This window comes from Papilio xuthus, unplaced genomic scaffold (genome assembly GCF_000836235.2).
Source record: "Papilio xuthus unplaced genomic scaffold, Pxut_1.1 DF829660.1, whole genome shotgun sequence".
NCBI classification, from domain to species: Eukaryota; Metazoa; Arthropoda; class Insecta; order Lepidoptera; family Papilionidae; genus Papilio; species Papilio xuthus.
The window spans coordinates 2,291,524-2,308,038 of record NW_013528989.1 but is presented as its reverse complement, the minus strand read 5'-3'; the positions used below and the strand labels follow the sequence as shown (position 1 = coordinate 2,308,038).

Sequence of the window (16,515 nt, the reverse complement as noted above, 5' to 3'; positions counted from 1 at the left end):
CTTGAAATCAGCTCTGGCATACAATAGGCATAGTGTATATATTCTCAGCTTATACTGGACTGGCGCTATGGAAACACTATGTCAAAGCAGTTCATGTCGAGCCAGCGCTACTGTCCTGCCTAATCGGCCTAATGTCAATCTGGCATTATCGTGTTGTAGCATATCCTTATTTTAGGTGACTTTGTACTGGCAAAGTATACATTTTAAAGAGCAATATTGGTCGAAAATTAGTTTTATAGTTATAATATTAAATTATAATAAGATTAACTTTAACCAATTTTATCAGTCTGTGTATAAAATAAGTTGTAAATTACACGATTGTTATATAAACATGATTCCGAACATGTTTTTTGCTTATGAACTTTCACAATGTCATTGTAATTAACCAATATTAATGATAAGAAACAAACATTAACAAATGTAACGACAGATAAATTGTTATTTGCTATTATTTGACATTGAGTTAAAATTTAATCTGATATCAGCTGTATATTTAAAAGAGTTAACTGATATGGATTTGTTTGATTGAATCCAAAATACTGAGATGGATTTGTATTTTTGCACAGTGTTTTTTTTTATTACGTAGTTGTATATATTATATCGGTATTTTAAAATTCATCTTCCAGGAGAATAAACCCACGGGTGCCTGCTAGTAAATTATAAATAATTTATTTTCGGATTTTAAAGAAATTACAATATTAGTATATTTTTATAAACTGGTAACATTAGCGTAAGTCGTAGAGAAATTCTTAGTTGATCTGTGATCTTTGTTTACTTTTCTATTTAATCTGTGGTTATTGTTTTGTTTTCCTAAGTGTCAATGTCAGTCAACGTCAAACTTGGTTAAAGCGGCGTTTTATTTTGCAATACATCGCTTTAAAAAGTTCTAAATATTTAAAGAAAATGAAGGAAAATAACGGTGAAATAGACACAAGAAATGTGGTTAAAAATAGAGAACTGCTGTATCGAATGATAATAAGGTATGAATAAATATTTTCGATATATTAAAACTGTTTTTATACACATTACATGAATATTGATTTCATTCAAAATTCCAGTTTAAATGTAACTTATGATCTTAATATGTATTTATTAATATTTTTCCAGCCAGTTGTATTCTGATGGATTCCAAGCTATAGCAGCGAACCTCTCAGCAGCCGTACATGTTGATTCTCCATGTCCACCAAGTGATAGGTAAGTACATATAGCTAATCTATACATATAAATAGAACTGGGAGTGTTTGTAATATTGAGATAAACATTTTTTTACTACATATATATACAGTACATACACCAAAATAACATTTTTTTCAATTTTTGTCTGTCTGTTTATTCTGGCTAATGAAATGGCTGTACCGATTTTGATGGGACTTTTATTGACAGGTCGCTGAAGTAATAAGGAGTAACTTAGGCTGTGTATTTTAGAAAAATTATTTGATTCTAGAAAAATACAGTGATGTTGCAATGTCCAAGTAATGTTGTATTCACAGGCTTTTAAATGTAATGATGGTGGGTCTCCAACATGAGCCTGATAGGAAGGATAGACTGGCAGCTTCTAGTGGAGCAGAGCATCTTCTCGGCACAACTGGCTTTGGTAAATACTTCAAAACAAGAAACTGATTAACTAGAATTATACTCTATCTGTCGCCCGCGACTTCGTACACATGGAGAGAAAAAAAACTTAATTTGCCTATGTGTTCTTCCAGAGTATATTATGTATCTATGACAAATTTCATCGAGAGCCATGCAGCCATTCTAGCGATACCTTCAAATAAACATCCATCCATTCAAACATTCACATTTATAATATTATAAAGATATTTAAAGACATGTCCAATGACATTGGTTACTTAGGTTTTCTGGAGGATTAAGGGAACTTCTTGCTTGTGTCACATTGTTTTTTTTTATTTCTTGCAGATTTGGAATATGAAATGGACGCATCATCTCTGGCGCCAGAGCCAGCGACGTATGAGACAGCGTACGTGACGTCACACAAGATGGCGTGCCGCGCTGGTGCGTTCAGCGCTTGTGGACAGCTAGTCGCTACCGGTAGTGTGGATGCTAGTATTAAGGTAAGGGGACTTGATCATCCATACGTTCACATCGAGGTGCTCAGAACGTATATGCGTAGTTGAATAACCAATATTCAAAGGAGTTTAATTCATCTGTATTTTTTGTACCACATAACTCCACTCCTGGTGTTCTGATTTTCATATTTTTTTTATTGTAAGTTAGTGCTTTTTGGTAGGAATCTTTGTCTATGTAGGTCTGTGAGTTGTCTTTGTTTCTGGTAATCTCCGGAACAGCTAGACTGATGTTATAGGGACTTTAACAGGAAAGTAGCGGATGCATGCGGGCTTGTTATAGGATACTTTGTAAATTCTGCAGTGATGAAGTTGCTAGTAGAAAATATAGATTTAAAAAACAATATTTGTATATAATATAAAGATTATCTTTATATATATAATTCTTCTGTGCGTGTGTATGTCACTGAACTTCTCTCAAACGACTGGAGTGATTTTGATGAAATTTTTTGTGTGCGTTCAAGGGGATCTGGGAATGGTTTAGATTCACAATTTTGTCCGCTGGACAATGTTTTTTTAATTAATTTTTAATTTATTAGTAATTGTTGATTTTGGAATGTTTTACATTGGATCCGACAGACGGAGCTACCATCGCAGTGTCAAATTTTAAATAATATTCGAATTTTAATTTTAGCTTATTAAAAAAAGTTTGAAATTTTCAAATTAAAGACGTGTAGACAGGACAACGTCTGTCGGGTCCGCTAGTATTCTATAAAATATTTTGCTTTTTCACATTTATTGATGTATTTGGTATAAATTTAACCTATCTAAAGATAGTCAAAGCTATCGAAAATCCTCATCTATTGCCTAGGCTTAATAGATTAATTAAGAAAACGGTATTTAGATTTACTTATTTAGTGTACATATATATTTATAGATTCTGGATGTGGAAAGGATGTTGGCTAAGTCCGCTCCCGAGGAAGTGGATCCTGGCCGAGAGCAACAAGGACATCCGGTCATCAGAACACTGTAAGTTTATTTAAATCTTACTAGTCAGATTATAAACGGTCAAGACGGCCAAAAAGGTGTTTTTAATTTTGTTTTTTCTTCACCCTAGTTATGATCACACAGATGAAATCACAGCTCTGGATTTCCATCCTCGGGAACAGATCCTGGTGTCAGCTTCCAGGGATTGCTGCATTAAACTCTTTGATATTACAAAGGCATCAGCTAAGAAAGCTTATAAATCTATCACGGTGAGGATTTTTCTATTTATTTGAGTTGAAATGTAAAATTTAAATCAGTTCCCATACTACTATGAACTGTGGGTTTATTTATAATTTTTTTTATAACATAAGTTAGCAAACGAGCGATATTTTCTTTTTCCGTGCATCCTCTCCTCCGTGGATTAAAGGTAGGCAACGCATATGCAATTGCGTATGTCTATGGGCAACGGTCACTTCGCTATTTCAGCGATTTCAGGTGGCCGCTCGCTCGTTTGCAATCTTTTGATATAAAAAAGCGCCATCTATCGGAAGCTTATGTTTTATGTAACAGCGCCATCTATATTCCAGGATGCGGAGCAGGTGCTATGCGTGTCATTCCATCCTCTAGGTGATCATATCATAGCGTCGACAACTCACCCGGTGATACGTCTGTATGACGTCACAACCAGCCAATGCTTCGTCTGCCCTATACCCTCGCATCATCATAAGAAGCAGGTGAATTCTATCAAGTGAGTAAAGCAATTTAAACCTTAATGTTGTACGTTTAAGGTCGTTTTTAGCACGATATTTGTCTTTGAAATTATATATATTAGTTTATGCAGAATTAACGAGTCATCCAAATTATTGCAAAGCAATTTGAACCTTACCGGAGTCTGTTTAAAGTTGTTTTTAGCACGCAGGAATAATTTGGGTGTTTGTGAAACTAAAACAGCGCTATCTATTGTCCATAACTTAGATAGCAAGTGGTGTCATCTATCGGCTTTTTAATTTCAGGTTTTCTCCCAACGGCAAATACTTCGCCAGCGGCAGCGCTGACGGAACAGTGAAGCTGTGGGACACCGTCTCTAACAGGTGCTTCAACACATTCCTTGCGGCGCACGACGGCTCTGAGGTCTGCTCCGTCGCGTTCACCAGGAACAGCAAGGTACTGGCACACGTTGTTACTCGCTACTGACACACTTGCTAGCACATCAAGTGGCACATCTCGTGGCACACTGTTGGCACACCTCGTAGCATACTACTGGCATACTTGTCGGCACACCTCGTGGCACACTACTGGCATACTTGCTGGCACACCTCGTGGCATACTTAGTGGCACACTTTCTGGCACACCTCGTGGCATACTTGCTGGCACACCTCGTGGCATACTACTGGCATACTTGTCGGCACACCTCGTGGTACACTACTGCCATACTTGCTGGCACACCTCGTGGCATACTTAGTGGCATACTTAGTGGCACACTTTCTGGCACAACTCGTGGCACACTACTGGCATACTTGTCGGTACACCTCGTGGCACACTACTGGCATACTTGCTGGCACACCTCGTGGCATACTTAGTGGCACACTTTCTGGCACACCTCGTGGCATACTACTTGCATACTTGCTGGCACAACTCGTGGCTTACTACTGGCATACTTAGTGGCACACTTTCTGGCACACCTCGTGGCATACTTGCTGGCACACTTCGTGGCACACTACTGGCACACCTCGTGGCACACTACTGGCATACTTAGTGGCACACTTTCTGGCACATCTCGTGGCATACTTAGTGGCGCACCTCGTGGCACACCTCGTGTCACACTATTGGCACACGTCGTGGCATACTACTGGCACACTGTGGGCACACCTTTTTTTCTGAGTATTTTCTATATATGATTCCAGTATCTGCTGACGGCTGGTCTAGACTCCTCCATCAAGCTGTGGGAGCTGGCCAGCAGCAGGTGTCTCATACAATACACCGGGGCCGGCACCACCGGTGAGCACATCATCACATCGTCACTTTGTAAACTGACTGTAGATCATCATATAAATGGATAGGCGATTGTTGGAAATTACAGCTATCTATGTATATGATCAGTTGCATTCCACAACACCGCTTAAAATCAAATACGCACAAAATACCACGTCTTTGAGCCAGTCCATATACAAAGGTCGGTGTTTCCACAACTCTCTTAAGTGCCCAATGTCTGTGGAAGCACGACCTTTCATGCTTTTGCCTTTTATTTATAAAACTTATTTAACATATTGAATCAAATTAAAATCCATACTATTGACATATTTCACCAAATGAATATCCATACTATTGACATTAAATCAAATCAATATCCACACCATGTACGCAGGTAAACAGGAACATCACGCACAAGCAATATTGAACCACACAGAAGACTACGTAATGTTTCCTGACGAGGCGACCACCTCACTCTGCACATGGCACTCGCGCTCAGCCAACAGGTGTAACCTTATGTCACTCGGACATAATGGTGCTGTCAGGTAACTATACCTATAACCCACTGAGGGTCTCGTTACCCTAAGTTAACTAGGTGATAGTGAATGCTGGTCCAGTGCGTCACTTCACACATATCTTTGACATTCACAGATATGTGCAGCGTCATGATGTCTCCCTTCACCGTAACAACATAGGATAAATGTACATATGTAAAACACATTGGTACATAGCGGGATTCGAATCCAAGATATGTAGACAAGTCAAGTGCTTAACCCCTTAACTTAGTTGTCCCAGCTTCATCATCATCAGGTCACTATATGTCCCCACTGTGCTCGGAGCCTACACTAAGTTATGTGACTAGGTCATAGTCAATGCTGGTCCAGTGCATCACTTCACACATATCTTTGACATTCTCAGATATGTGCAGCATCACGATGTTTTCCTTCACCGTAAGAACTGTCCCAGCTTAATATCTTTTAATTCCTAGGTATATAGTACATTCTGGAACTGCGCCTGCGTTCCTAACTTGCAGTGATGACTACAGGGCAAGATTTTGGTACAGAAGAAATACGCATTAATTTCTATTAGAAATAAAAATAAAAATAATAAACTTATTTTTGTCGAAATAAAGATTTGAATTATTCTGTTGTTTTATTGCATTTATAATCAACTAGCTGTCGCCGGCGACTCCGTCCGCATGGAATTAAAAACAAACACAATTAGTAATCTATGTGTTCTTCCAGACTATGTTCTACATCTATGACAAGTATCATCACGATCCATGTAGCTGTTCTGGAGATATCTTCTAACATACATCTAAACATTCGCATTTATAATATTAGTAAAGATTGTAGCGTAAAAACACCGGGGAAATTTACCACCAAAAAGGCACTCGGGGGCCTATTTTGCCTCAATTTTATGCCCCGTATGCTCCATATAGAGGTATAAATCTTCAGATTTAATATTACTAATATAAATGCGAATGTTTAGATGGATGTTGGTTTGAAAGTATCTTCGAAAATACTGAATCTTGATGAAATTTAGCACAGAATTAGAACATAGTCTGAAAGAACAGATAGGCTACTTATTAAGTTTTTTTTTATAAAGTATTTATGTGCATTTTCCTCAAATTTCTGTCCGATGAGTGTTATAACAAATGTCAGAGCACAGTTCTTAGGTTAGAATAATATTTTGATAAATTATCGGGAGTAATGTTACTGGTTTGTCCGTTTTGTGATTAATTTTAAGGAAGATTCAAATGCAACTAATTTGTTTATATTTATATACTGGCTGTTTTCAGCGACTTTATGTAGAAATTTAGAATAAACCTTCAATTAATAAGAACTTTATAGGAAATTAAAAGCCTGAAAGGTTTCGAGCAGACCAGTCGAGGTCTCAGACGATAGCGTAAGCGTGCCCGTGGTTCCAGGATACGTAGGAGGAACAGAGGGATTGAGTGAGAATGCTTCCCATCTGGAAGAGAATCCCACATCACTACCGCGTCCCAGTCATTCTCCTCTGGAAAAAGTATTGAGCAGTCAAACAATTCTGTCGAAGGATTACACTAGCTGTCGTACGCGATTCCGTCCGCGTGGAATTAAAATAAAACTTAATTAGTAGTCTTAAGAGCGTCGGTGGCTCAGGGGTCAAGCACTTGACTTGCAATCTGCAGGTCCTGGGTTCGAATTCCGCCATGTACCAATGTGTTTTTCGATTTCATATTTACAAATGTACGACGTTCTTACGATGAAGGAAAACATCGTGATGCTGCACATATCTGATGCAAAGATATGTGTGAAGTCAACCCGCACTTGGCCAGCGTGGTTAACTATGGCCTAGTCACCCTTAACTTAGGGTAGGCTCCGAGCTCATCAGTGGGCACGTATAGTGAGCTGACGATGATGAATAGTCTACGATGCACTTTGTCTAACCCCTTGCTATCCCTTTTTACAAATATTCATCCAAAAATTCGCATTTATAAGTAAGATTTCCGTTGACGTTACAAAAGAAATGTCGGATTTAATTTATTTAAATTATACTTATCTATCAAGCAACTTGAACTTTGATAAACTGTAAGAATCCCAAGGCCTCTTTGCAGTTACTAATTTATATCGTCGAGTTTGCTTGTTCGCAAGTGATTTTTTTTTAATATATTAATCTATTTACAATGAAAAAAGTTATAATATTATTGTTATTTACTTTATTATTAGTGAATTGTGATGATGGTGATTATGAAATAGGTATTTTTTTGTTTTTTCTAAACCTCTGGTTTTGTTCCTTAGCTTTTACGTATACAAATAAGTTGTATTAAGCCCAATAAGTATGTTACGCGATTTTCAACTTGGAACTAAAGTGGTCTGATACAAAATAAACTTATTCAGAACAAATGAAACATGTTTAAAGTAATTATGTAGTTACTAGCTTTCGTCCGTGACTGTCCGCGTGGAATTAAAAAAATAGTAGCCTATGTGTTCTTCAAGACTATGTTCTATATGTATGTCAAATTTCTTCAAGATCCGGTCAGCCGTGCCGTGCCGCAGATACCTTCAAACAAACATCCATCTAAACATTCGCATTTATAATATTAGTAAGAAGTAATAGGAATGTTCGTTATATTAATGTTTATTACGTTAGTTAAATAGAGTAGAAGAAGCTCGGATTCATTTATAATTTTATGTTCAAAGATGCTCATAGATTTAGCCAAATATTTTACATAGACCACTTTATTTCTAGTTTTTTTTTTATAATTTGAGGTGGCAAACGAGCGAGCGGCCACCTGAAATCGCTGAAATCGCGAAGTGACCGTTGCCCATAGACATACGCAATTGCATATGCGTTGCCTACCTTTAATCGACGGAGGAGAGGATGCACAGAAATAAAATATGTTCCCTTTCCGTGCATCCTCTCATCTGGAAAGTTCACTTCCGCTTCCTTTCCTTATAAGAAAATGGGTGGGGAGAGAAAGAGGACTAAATTAGGCCTCCGGGACGCACACTCATCAGACGAAACGCGGAATTGCTTCCACTTAACGCCCGTCTTCTGTGTGGTCGTGGTATTTCACCGGACGAGCCGGGACAATTCATGCGAAGACGTTAAAACGGACTGTATTTAGTCATACTTGGTTTATTTGGTGAAGAAAAAAATGTTTTTTTTTTTTATAACAGACCAATTTAAATCGCAACACACATTGGACCAGCATTCACTATGACCTAGTGACATCACTTAGGATAACGAGACCCTCAGTGGGGACTTAGTGAGCTGAACTTTTTTCATGTTTTGTTCCAGGTTCTGTATGTACCACAAATACCAACGAGGCCGGTGTTTGTAAATATCTTTATGAATGTCCATACGCATTAAATCGACTCAGAAAGAGGACAAAAATTAAGGTAACATTGGATAAGTTAAAAGTAAATGGACAGTGTAAACACCGTGCAATACATTCCCACAATCAGTTTACGTTCCTTCACCAAACTGTTAGGAAGAAAAATCTATGCCGGTGTACTGGCACAACACTAGCCTTACTAAAATGTCCCTTCACTAATCATTCTGACACCTCACTTTGTAACGAAAGCATGTCATTCGCGCCAAAAGATTCTAATTAATCTTATATATAAAATTCTTGTGTCACAATTTTCGTTCCAATACTTCGCCGAAACGGCTTGACGGATTCTCATGAAATTTTGTGAGCATATTGAGTAGGTCTGATAATCGGCCAACATCTATTTTCAATCCCGCGCGGACGGAGTCGCAGGCGACAGCTAGTGATGTGAAAAAATAAAACTTCTAAGCCAACCCAATCAAAAGATACAACCGTTTATTCTTATAATTGTTGATGGATGTAATTGGAGAGTTTTAACAATTTCAGGATTGTCTTTATGAAGATGACAAGAGATATGTTTGTTGCGCTGAAACAACAAAAATAACACCAGCAACGAGTAACCCATTAGAACAAAAACCGAGGGAAACAATTTCGGATAGAGAGTTAGTCAAATTCCATGAAGAAGGACTCTTGAAGGGCGGTGATATTGTAAGTTTTAATAAAAAATCTGTCTATATAGATGGATGTTTGTTTAAAGTTGTAACTACGCATAACAGTGGTAGAGCCCGCTTTAACATCTTCGCACGAATTGTCCCGGCTCGCCCGGTGAAATACCACGACCACACAGAAAACAGGAGTCAAATGGAAGTAATTCTGCGTGCAGTCTGATGAGTGTGCGGCCCGGAGGCCTAATTTAGTTCTCTTTCCATTCCCAGTCTTTTCTTATAAGGAAAGGATGGGAAGTGGAAGTGGACTTTCCGGATGAGAGGATGCATGGAAAGGGAAGATATTTTCTTTCTGTGCATCCTCTCCTCCGTCGAATAAATGTAGGCAACGCATATGCAATTGCGTATGTCTATGGGAAACGGTCACTTCGCTATTTCAGCAATTTCAGGTGGCCGCTCACTCGTTTGCCATCTTATGATATAAAAAAAATAACAAACATCCGTCTATTTAAACTTTCTCATTTATAATGTTAGTAAGATTTAATTTTAAATGTAGTCACCTTCGTTCTCCATGAACCAATCCATACGGGGAAGGAAAACATCGTGATGCTGCACATATCTGCGAATGTCAAAGATATGTGTGAAGTGACTCATTGGACCAGCCTGACTTCCTAGTCACATAACTTAGGGTAGGCTCCGAGCACCTCAGTGGGGACGTATAGTTAGCTAGTGATGAATTATTTCTTAAAAATCATTTCAGGAATGTCGGTTCAATGGTACATTCCCTGTAAAATGTTGCCGCATTGTTCACGACTTCACCACATTGAAATTCAACGAGCCACCAAAATGTCCAGAACTGGAGAAACCGTATGCACGTAGCAGCATGACACCACATCAAAGTGTGATATACGATGGTAAGTTAAAGTGTCTATTTAAGATAGATTAGTTTGACAATTGTCCCGGAGGCCTTCCCACCCTTTTTCTTATGAATGGATGGGAAGTGGAAGTGGACTTTCCGGATGAGAGGATGCATGGAAAGGGAAAATATTTTCTTTCTATGCATCTCCTCCGTTGGTTAAAGGTAGGCAACGCATATGCAATTGCGTATGTCTATGGGCAACGGTCACTTCGCTATTTCAGCGATTTCAGGTGGCCGCTCGCTCGTTTGCCACCTTATGATATAAAAAAATATCCCTAGAGATGGGTTGAGTAAAATCGGTTATGAAAATTTTCAATTATCGAATATTTCTTTCTATGCTATCTTTATTCTTCAAAAGTACATAGAAAAATTAAATTAGTGAGCTTGATGAATGTTTACATTTTAGCGTGCTACGCATATTCGAGATTGGGAAGTAAATGTTTGGCAAGTGACATAAACACAGATTGGTATGTTCGAGATGACTGTCAGAGATTCAGGAGTATAACAAAAATATCTGATGGTGATCCAGCTAAGGTTTCAGAATTCCCACATATGGTAAGTCATAAACAGTGGTAGAGCCCGCTTTCACATCTTCGCACGAATGGGCTTCGCTGCTATACCATGACCACACAGCTAGGCGTCAAGTGAAGACAATTCCAACTACACTAATGAGTGTGCGTCCCCGACTTCTAATTTTAGTCCTCTTACCCTTCCTACCCTTTGTTCTTATAAGGAAAGGATTGGCCGTCGAAGTGGATTTCCAGGTGTATGGGAAGGGAAAATATTATCTTTCTGTGCATCCTCTCCTCCGTCCATTAAATACGATGGATGCAGTTGCATATCTCTATGAACAACGGCCACTTCTCTATTCTAGCGGTTTCTGATTGCGGCTCACTCATTTGCCAACTTTTGATAAAAAAAAAATACGTTTCGAAGATAGTTTTAAGTATTTTCTAAAAGTAGTTCTTGTGTGTTTGTGGAATCATATAGGATATCCGTAACTTACACTGGTATCTTATAATGGATAGGCAATTGCTTGGAAATCACTATTTTTCTTTTGTTTCAATTATAACGCGGCTTCTGACGTTACATGACAGATATTTTCACCACTAACATCATTGCCAAAATGATCATGTAGGCACAAAATACTACGTTATAGCCGGTCCATTTATAGAGGCCAGTGGTAGCTTATGTGAATTTTATGTTTCAGGCAGTTCTCGGTGGTAGAAAGGATGCGGCCAAGCCAATCAGTTGGATAGGTGGCGGAACTCTGATAAGCGAATATTTTATTCTGACTGCGGCTCACGCTGTCGGTAGCCGTGACACGTGAGTACAAAACTCATAACGTATAAACGTTAGCTGTCTTTATCACACTAGCTGTCGTCTGTGACTCTATCCAGTGTAGCCTGTGTTCTTCCAGACTATGTTCTACATCTACGACCAATTTCAGCTAGTTCCATGTAACTATATTTCGATTTACTAAAATATACACAATGTTTTGTTCCAGTGGAGTTGTTAATTACGCACTATTAGGAACTATTTATAAAAACGATACACGCAGCGGAGAACTCTACCACGTTGTGAAAATCATAAAGTATCCTGAATACAACTCGCAAACGAAGAAAAACGATATTGCCCTCCTCAAAGTTCATACTCGGTGAGTTGTCATTGTCATCCAAAGATGCAGTCTCTACCAGTCTACCAGTAAAGGGGGCAGGATCTGGTAACCCTACAGCCGCACCACGTAGCTAAAGTACCAACACACCTTTTGCGTCTTCTAATCTTCTGAGACGAAAGCCAGCTCTGATTTGTGTATAGATCTTTCGGTATCTACTATGGTAGGCTTCCAAGTTGGATTCTAAAGTCCAGCTCCAGCGGATTTTTCCATTTAGTTTGTGGATCAGTGCTGTGTTGGTTATCTTCAACGTGAGAGGAATTGGGACTATATTCATCGACTGATCGTTTACTCTTTCTATCATTAATAAATAAAAAAATCAACTGATTTGTTTTTCATGTAATTAATTGCTTTACGATGCAGTTACATTTGATGTAAATAAACAGAGCAAATTAAACTCTAGTAATTAATCTGTCTCTTTACCCAACGTTCTGTTCAATTGTTAATGGTGTGAATATCAATTGACAGATTCTTAGATTCGTTAACATTGGGTTTCCGAGACCAAAATCTCTGTACTAAACATATCATGACATTATCTTTAACAAAATGAAGATAAAATGTTATAATTGGGGATTCTGGTCTCATAAATCCGGTGAGTAACTTAAATAATACCGTTTAAAATGATTTATTTGTTCATTTGCAGTGTTATATTTTCTGATTACATTCGGCCAGCGTGTCTCCCATTCCCTGGCTCGAAGGAATATGAATACACATCATGTACAGTAGCAGGGTGGGGTAGTATGGGGGAGAGACAAAATACCAGTGATGTATTACTGAAGGTTGGTATTTGGCTGTCACCAGTGATGCCGTCTTTACGGAATTAAAAAAAAATTGTAGCCTCTATATTCTTGCAGATTAAGTTCTACGTCTATGCCAAATTTTATCAAGATCCATACAGCCGTTCTGGAAATATCTTCTAACAAACATCCATCTAAATAAATGCATTTTATAATATTAGTAAGTTTTACAAAACTACTGAATTGAAATATTTTAACAGTTGTAGAGCGAGCTTTAACATCTCCGCACGAATTGTCCCGGCTCGCCCGGTGAAATACCACGACCATACAGAAGACACGCCTCAAGTGGAAGCTATTCCGCGTACAGTCTAATAAGTGTGTGTCCCGGAGGCCTAATTTAGTCTTCTTTCGCTTCCCACCGTTTTTCTTATAAGGAAACGATGGAAAGTGGAAGTGGCCTTTCCGGATGATAGGATACATGGCAAGGGAATATATTTTCTTTCTGTGCATCCTCTCCTCCGTCGATTAAAGGTAGGCAACGCATATGCAATTGCGTATGTCTATGGGCAACGGTTACTTCACTATTTCAGCGATTTCAGATAGCCGCTCGCTCGTTTGCCATCTTATAATATAAAAAAACAACTTGATGTGAGTTGTAATTTATAAATTGTATATAACTTATTATGTCATTAAATATTGTTTTCAGGCGACAGTTTTTCAGGAATATAACCACTCTAGGTGCAAAGACGTTCTGCATCAGAATTTTTTCGTTTGGGACAGTAATACCATGATATGCGCTAAATCAGGAGAATCTCGACCGAATCAGGACACTTGTAAGGTAATTTGTATTAACTAGTTATTATCATCATCAGCTCACTATAAGTCCCCACTGAGGGTCTTATCTACCCTAAGTGATGTAACTATGTGATAGTGAATGCTGTTCCAGTGCGTCACTTCACACATGTCTTTGACATTCACAGATATGTGCAGCATCAATATGTTTTCCTTCACCGTAAGTTATTTTAACGTTTAATGGTGGCTCTACATTAGCTTGTTCTCGGCACAAGTCATGCCGTGAACGTGGATGTTCACATTCGTTCGTGACAGAGAGAACAGCGGGGTTAGACAGCATTCGCTTTAAGCGATTCACTAGCGAACTTTAAAATTGTATGGCATTGAAGCGCGACAATCACGTAACTTATCAAAAGCTATTGGAATTTGGCAAAGATGTAGAGCATAGTCTGGAAGAACACGTAGGCTACTAATTATGCTACTTTAGTATCAAATGTATACAGGGTGTCCCAAAAGGTTACGTACATAGGAAGGGGGATGATAGGGGTGGTCACAAGGGTCACCAGAAAAATTAAATAAAAATTCCCCTCTGGGTATTAAAAAAATAAAGGGCATTTTTTAAAAACTTAAAAATTTTACACCTTCTGGGGCAATTTTGTAACCGATGGCCTACAAATATTGCTATAATACATTTAAACAAAAAGCTATTATGTTATCATCAATAACCCTTTATCAATATGAAATAAAAAAAAACAATACAACTAACAAAGATTTTAAAGAAAATTAAAATTGCCCCAGAAGGTGTAAAATTTTTAAGTTTTTAAAAAATGCCATTTATTTTTTTTAATACCCAGAGGGGAATTTTTATTTAATTTTTCTGGTGACCCTTGTGACCACCCCTATCATCCCCCTTCCTATGTACGTAACCTTTTGGGACACTCTATACAACTATAAAATACATATAATTTCAGGGTGACAGCGGTGGTCCCTTGATGACACTGAGCAAACAATTTGTACGCTGTTCGTATTTCGTCGCAGGCGTCGTCTCTTGGGGACCAAGATGTGGTTTTCAATTATATGGATCTTATACAAACTCTTCCTACTACAAGTATCAAGAATGGATAGTCGAAAACGCGTGGCCTCAGCAGCTTAAAGCTAGGAACATTATATTATCTTAAGCAATTCCCAAGCTGACCTTATTGGACAAGTCGCTGGAAATGACAGCTTTTGTTATGTTCAGATTTTAAAGCGATTGTTAAAGTTTCTGCCAGTTATTATTAATTCGATTTCTTACCTACTAACAAACTGATATGGATAGGCTCTTGCTTGAAAATGACATCTTTTATCTTTCGACCCGAATTAAACGCACCAGAGAGATTAGACAAAGTGCATTCGCTTAACCCATTAGTGCATAACGTTCGATAAATCGGACGCCAATAAAATTGTTATTTTAGGAGTTATATATATAAGATATATTTTACTAACCGTTTATTTTTTAAACAGTAGTGTAATATATATTTGAAATGGTAATACTGTTGGTATGACATTCCGTGAAGCGATTTATCGGACGGGCTATAAAATCTAAACTTTCATATTGATTAAATATTAGGTGCGCAACTAAGTTCTCGGTTTTTTTTTCGATAAAAATATAACTTTATTATTAAAAAATGGTTACAAATTAATCATTCAAAGTATTGCCCATCGCTAGACACAACTTTTTCCCATCTTTCTGGTAGAGCTCGAATACCTTGACGCCAGAAGTGTTCGTCTTTTGAGGCTATCCACGAATCAAGCCATTTTTTGATGTCTTCATATGAGTGCAACTGTTGATCAGCCAGGCCATGGGACATCGAACGGAACAAGTAAAAATCGGACGGCGCAGTATCCTAATATTTTATACAATTTAATGGTCAAATAAACTCGAAATGAAAATATATTACAGTGATCATAATGAAAAAGGCGTTAATAAACTTTATGCACTAATGGGTTAAAAGCGATTCCATAACGAACTTCAGACACGTATAGAACTGACAATAACTTTGGATATGTCAAGCGATGGTCGCGCGTCAGCTCCATACATTTTTGAAGTTCTCTATGGAATCATTTCGAATGCATTTCGTTTAGCCCTATTAATGTGTGACAGTTAATTATATCTATGTATATTATTAGTTTGAAACAATACCGAATTGGCACAAATCACTACGTCTTGTAGCCAGTCCAATTATAGAGTTTTGATGATTGTGGGTATTTTAAAATTGCGCAATTAAATAAATAATGGTAATTATAAAAACTAAGATTTCACAGTAAAATAATATTATATATTCTCTGATATACAAACATATAGAGCCTCAAATATTATAAACATATAGAAATATGACCTATAGATTAATAGGGGCCATAAAAGGCATACGGAGTCCTTTAGTTTGGGTCAATTTCTTCAGTGGGTGTCTTTAACAATAAAAAATGATATAAGGAAAGTCGATTCACGTTTATAGTGTGTCTATTTAAGATAGATTAGTGTGACAATTCGTTAGATATGTGTTGAGTAAAATCTCTTATGAATCTTTTAGATTTTCGATGTTTGTTCTCATAGAACTTGCAATCAAACATTTCGTGATTATTGTTTTCGAATTAAATTAGTTGATAAATTAAAAAGAATTGTTTTTAACTATATAATATTCAAAAAGTAATAACCTAACCTAAAATTATTTTGATTCTCGATAGTGTTCACGTACACTCCGACACTTTGACAACTGTATATTAAGTACAACATTAATCTTCATACAAAATTAATTCTATACTTCATACACGTCAATATCAAACTAATATATCTTAAATAGACACGAAATTTTTATATATAAAACTTTTAATCTATAGATTATATATTTATGCATAAATGAAAACGTCAATTACTTTCCCGCCATT

At 37.5% G+C, this 16,515-nt stretch overlaps 2 protein-coding genes across 2 annotated transcripts; both read left to right on the top strand.

Moving 5' to 3' along the window:
• Nucleotides 1-816: 816 nt before the first annotated feature.
• CstF50 (cleavage stimulation factor subunit 1 Cst50) lies at nt 817-6,125 on the top strand. The gene is made up of 11 exons (XM_013308589.1): nt 817-980; nt 1,108-1,194; nt 1,491-1,594; nt 1,918-2,072; nt 2,962-3,053; nt 3,142-3,280; nt 3,599-3,759; nt 4,025-4,175; nt 4,916-5,009; nt 5,377-5,527; nt 5,971-6,125. The coding sequence occupies exons 1-11, from the start codon at nt 904-906 to the stop codon at nt 6,059-6,061; spliced, it is 1,302 nt and encodes a 433-aa protein (XP_013164043.1). The 5' UTR covers nt 817-903; the 3' UTR covers nt 6,062-6,125.
• A 1,467-nt stretch (nt 6,126-7,592) lies between these two features.
• Nucleotides 7,593-15,354, top strand: LOC106116616 (venom serine protease Bi-VSP-like). Its single transcript, XM_013310504.1, has 10 exons — nt 7,593-7,723; nt 8,769-8,869; nt 9,349-9,510; nt 10,228-10,381; nt 10,793-10,941; nt 11,597-11,712; nt 11,894-12,043; nt 12,705-12,840; nt 13,505-13,636; nt 14,562-15,354. Exons 1-10 carry the CDS (start codon nt 7,651-7,653, stop codon nt 14,766-14,768), a joined length of 1,380 nt encoding a protein of 459 aa, XP_013165958.1. The 5' UTR covers nt 7,593-7,650; the 3' UTR covers nt 14,769-15,354.
• Nucleotides 15,355-16,515: the final 1,161 nt, after the last annotated feature.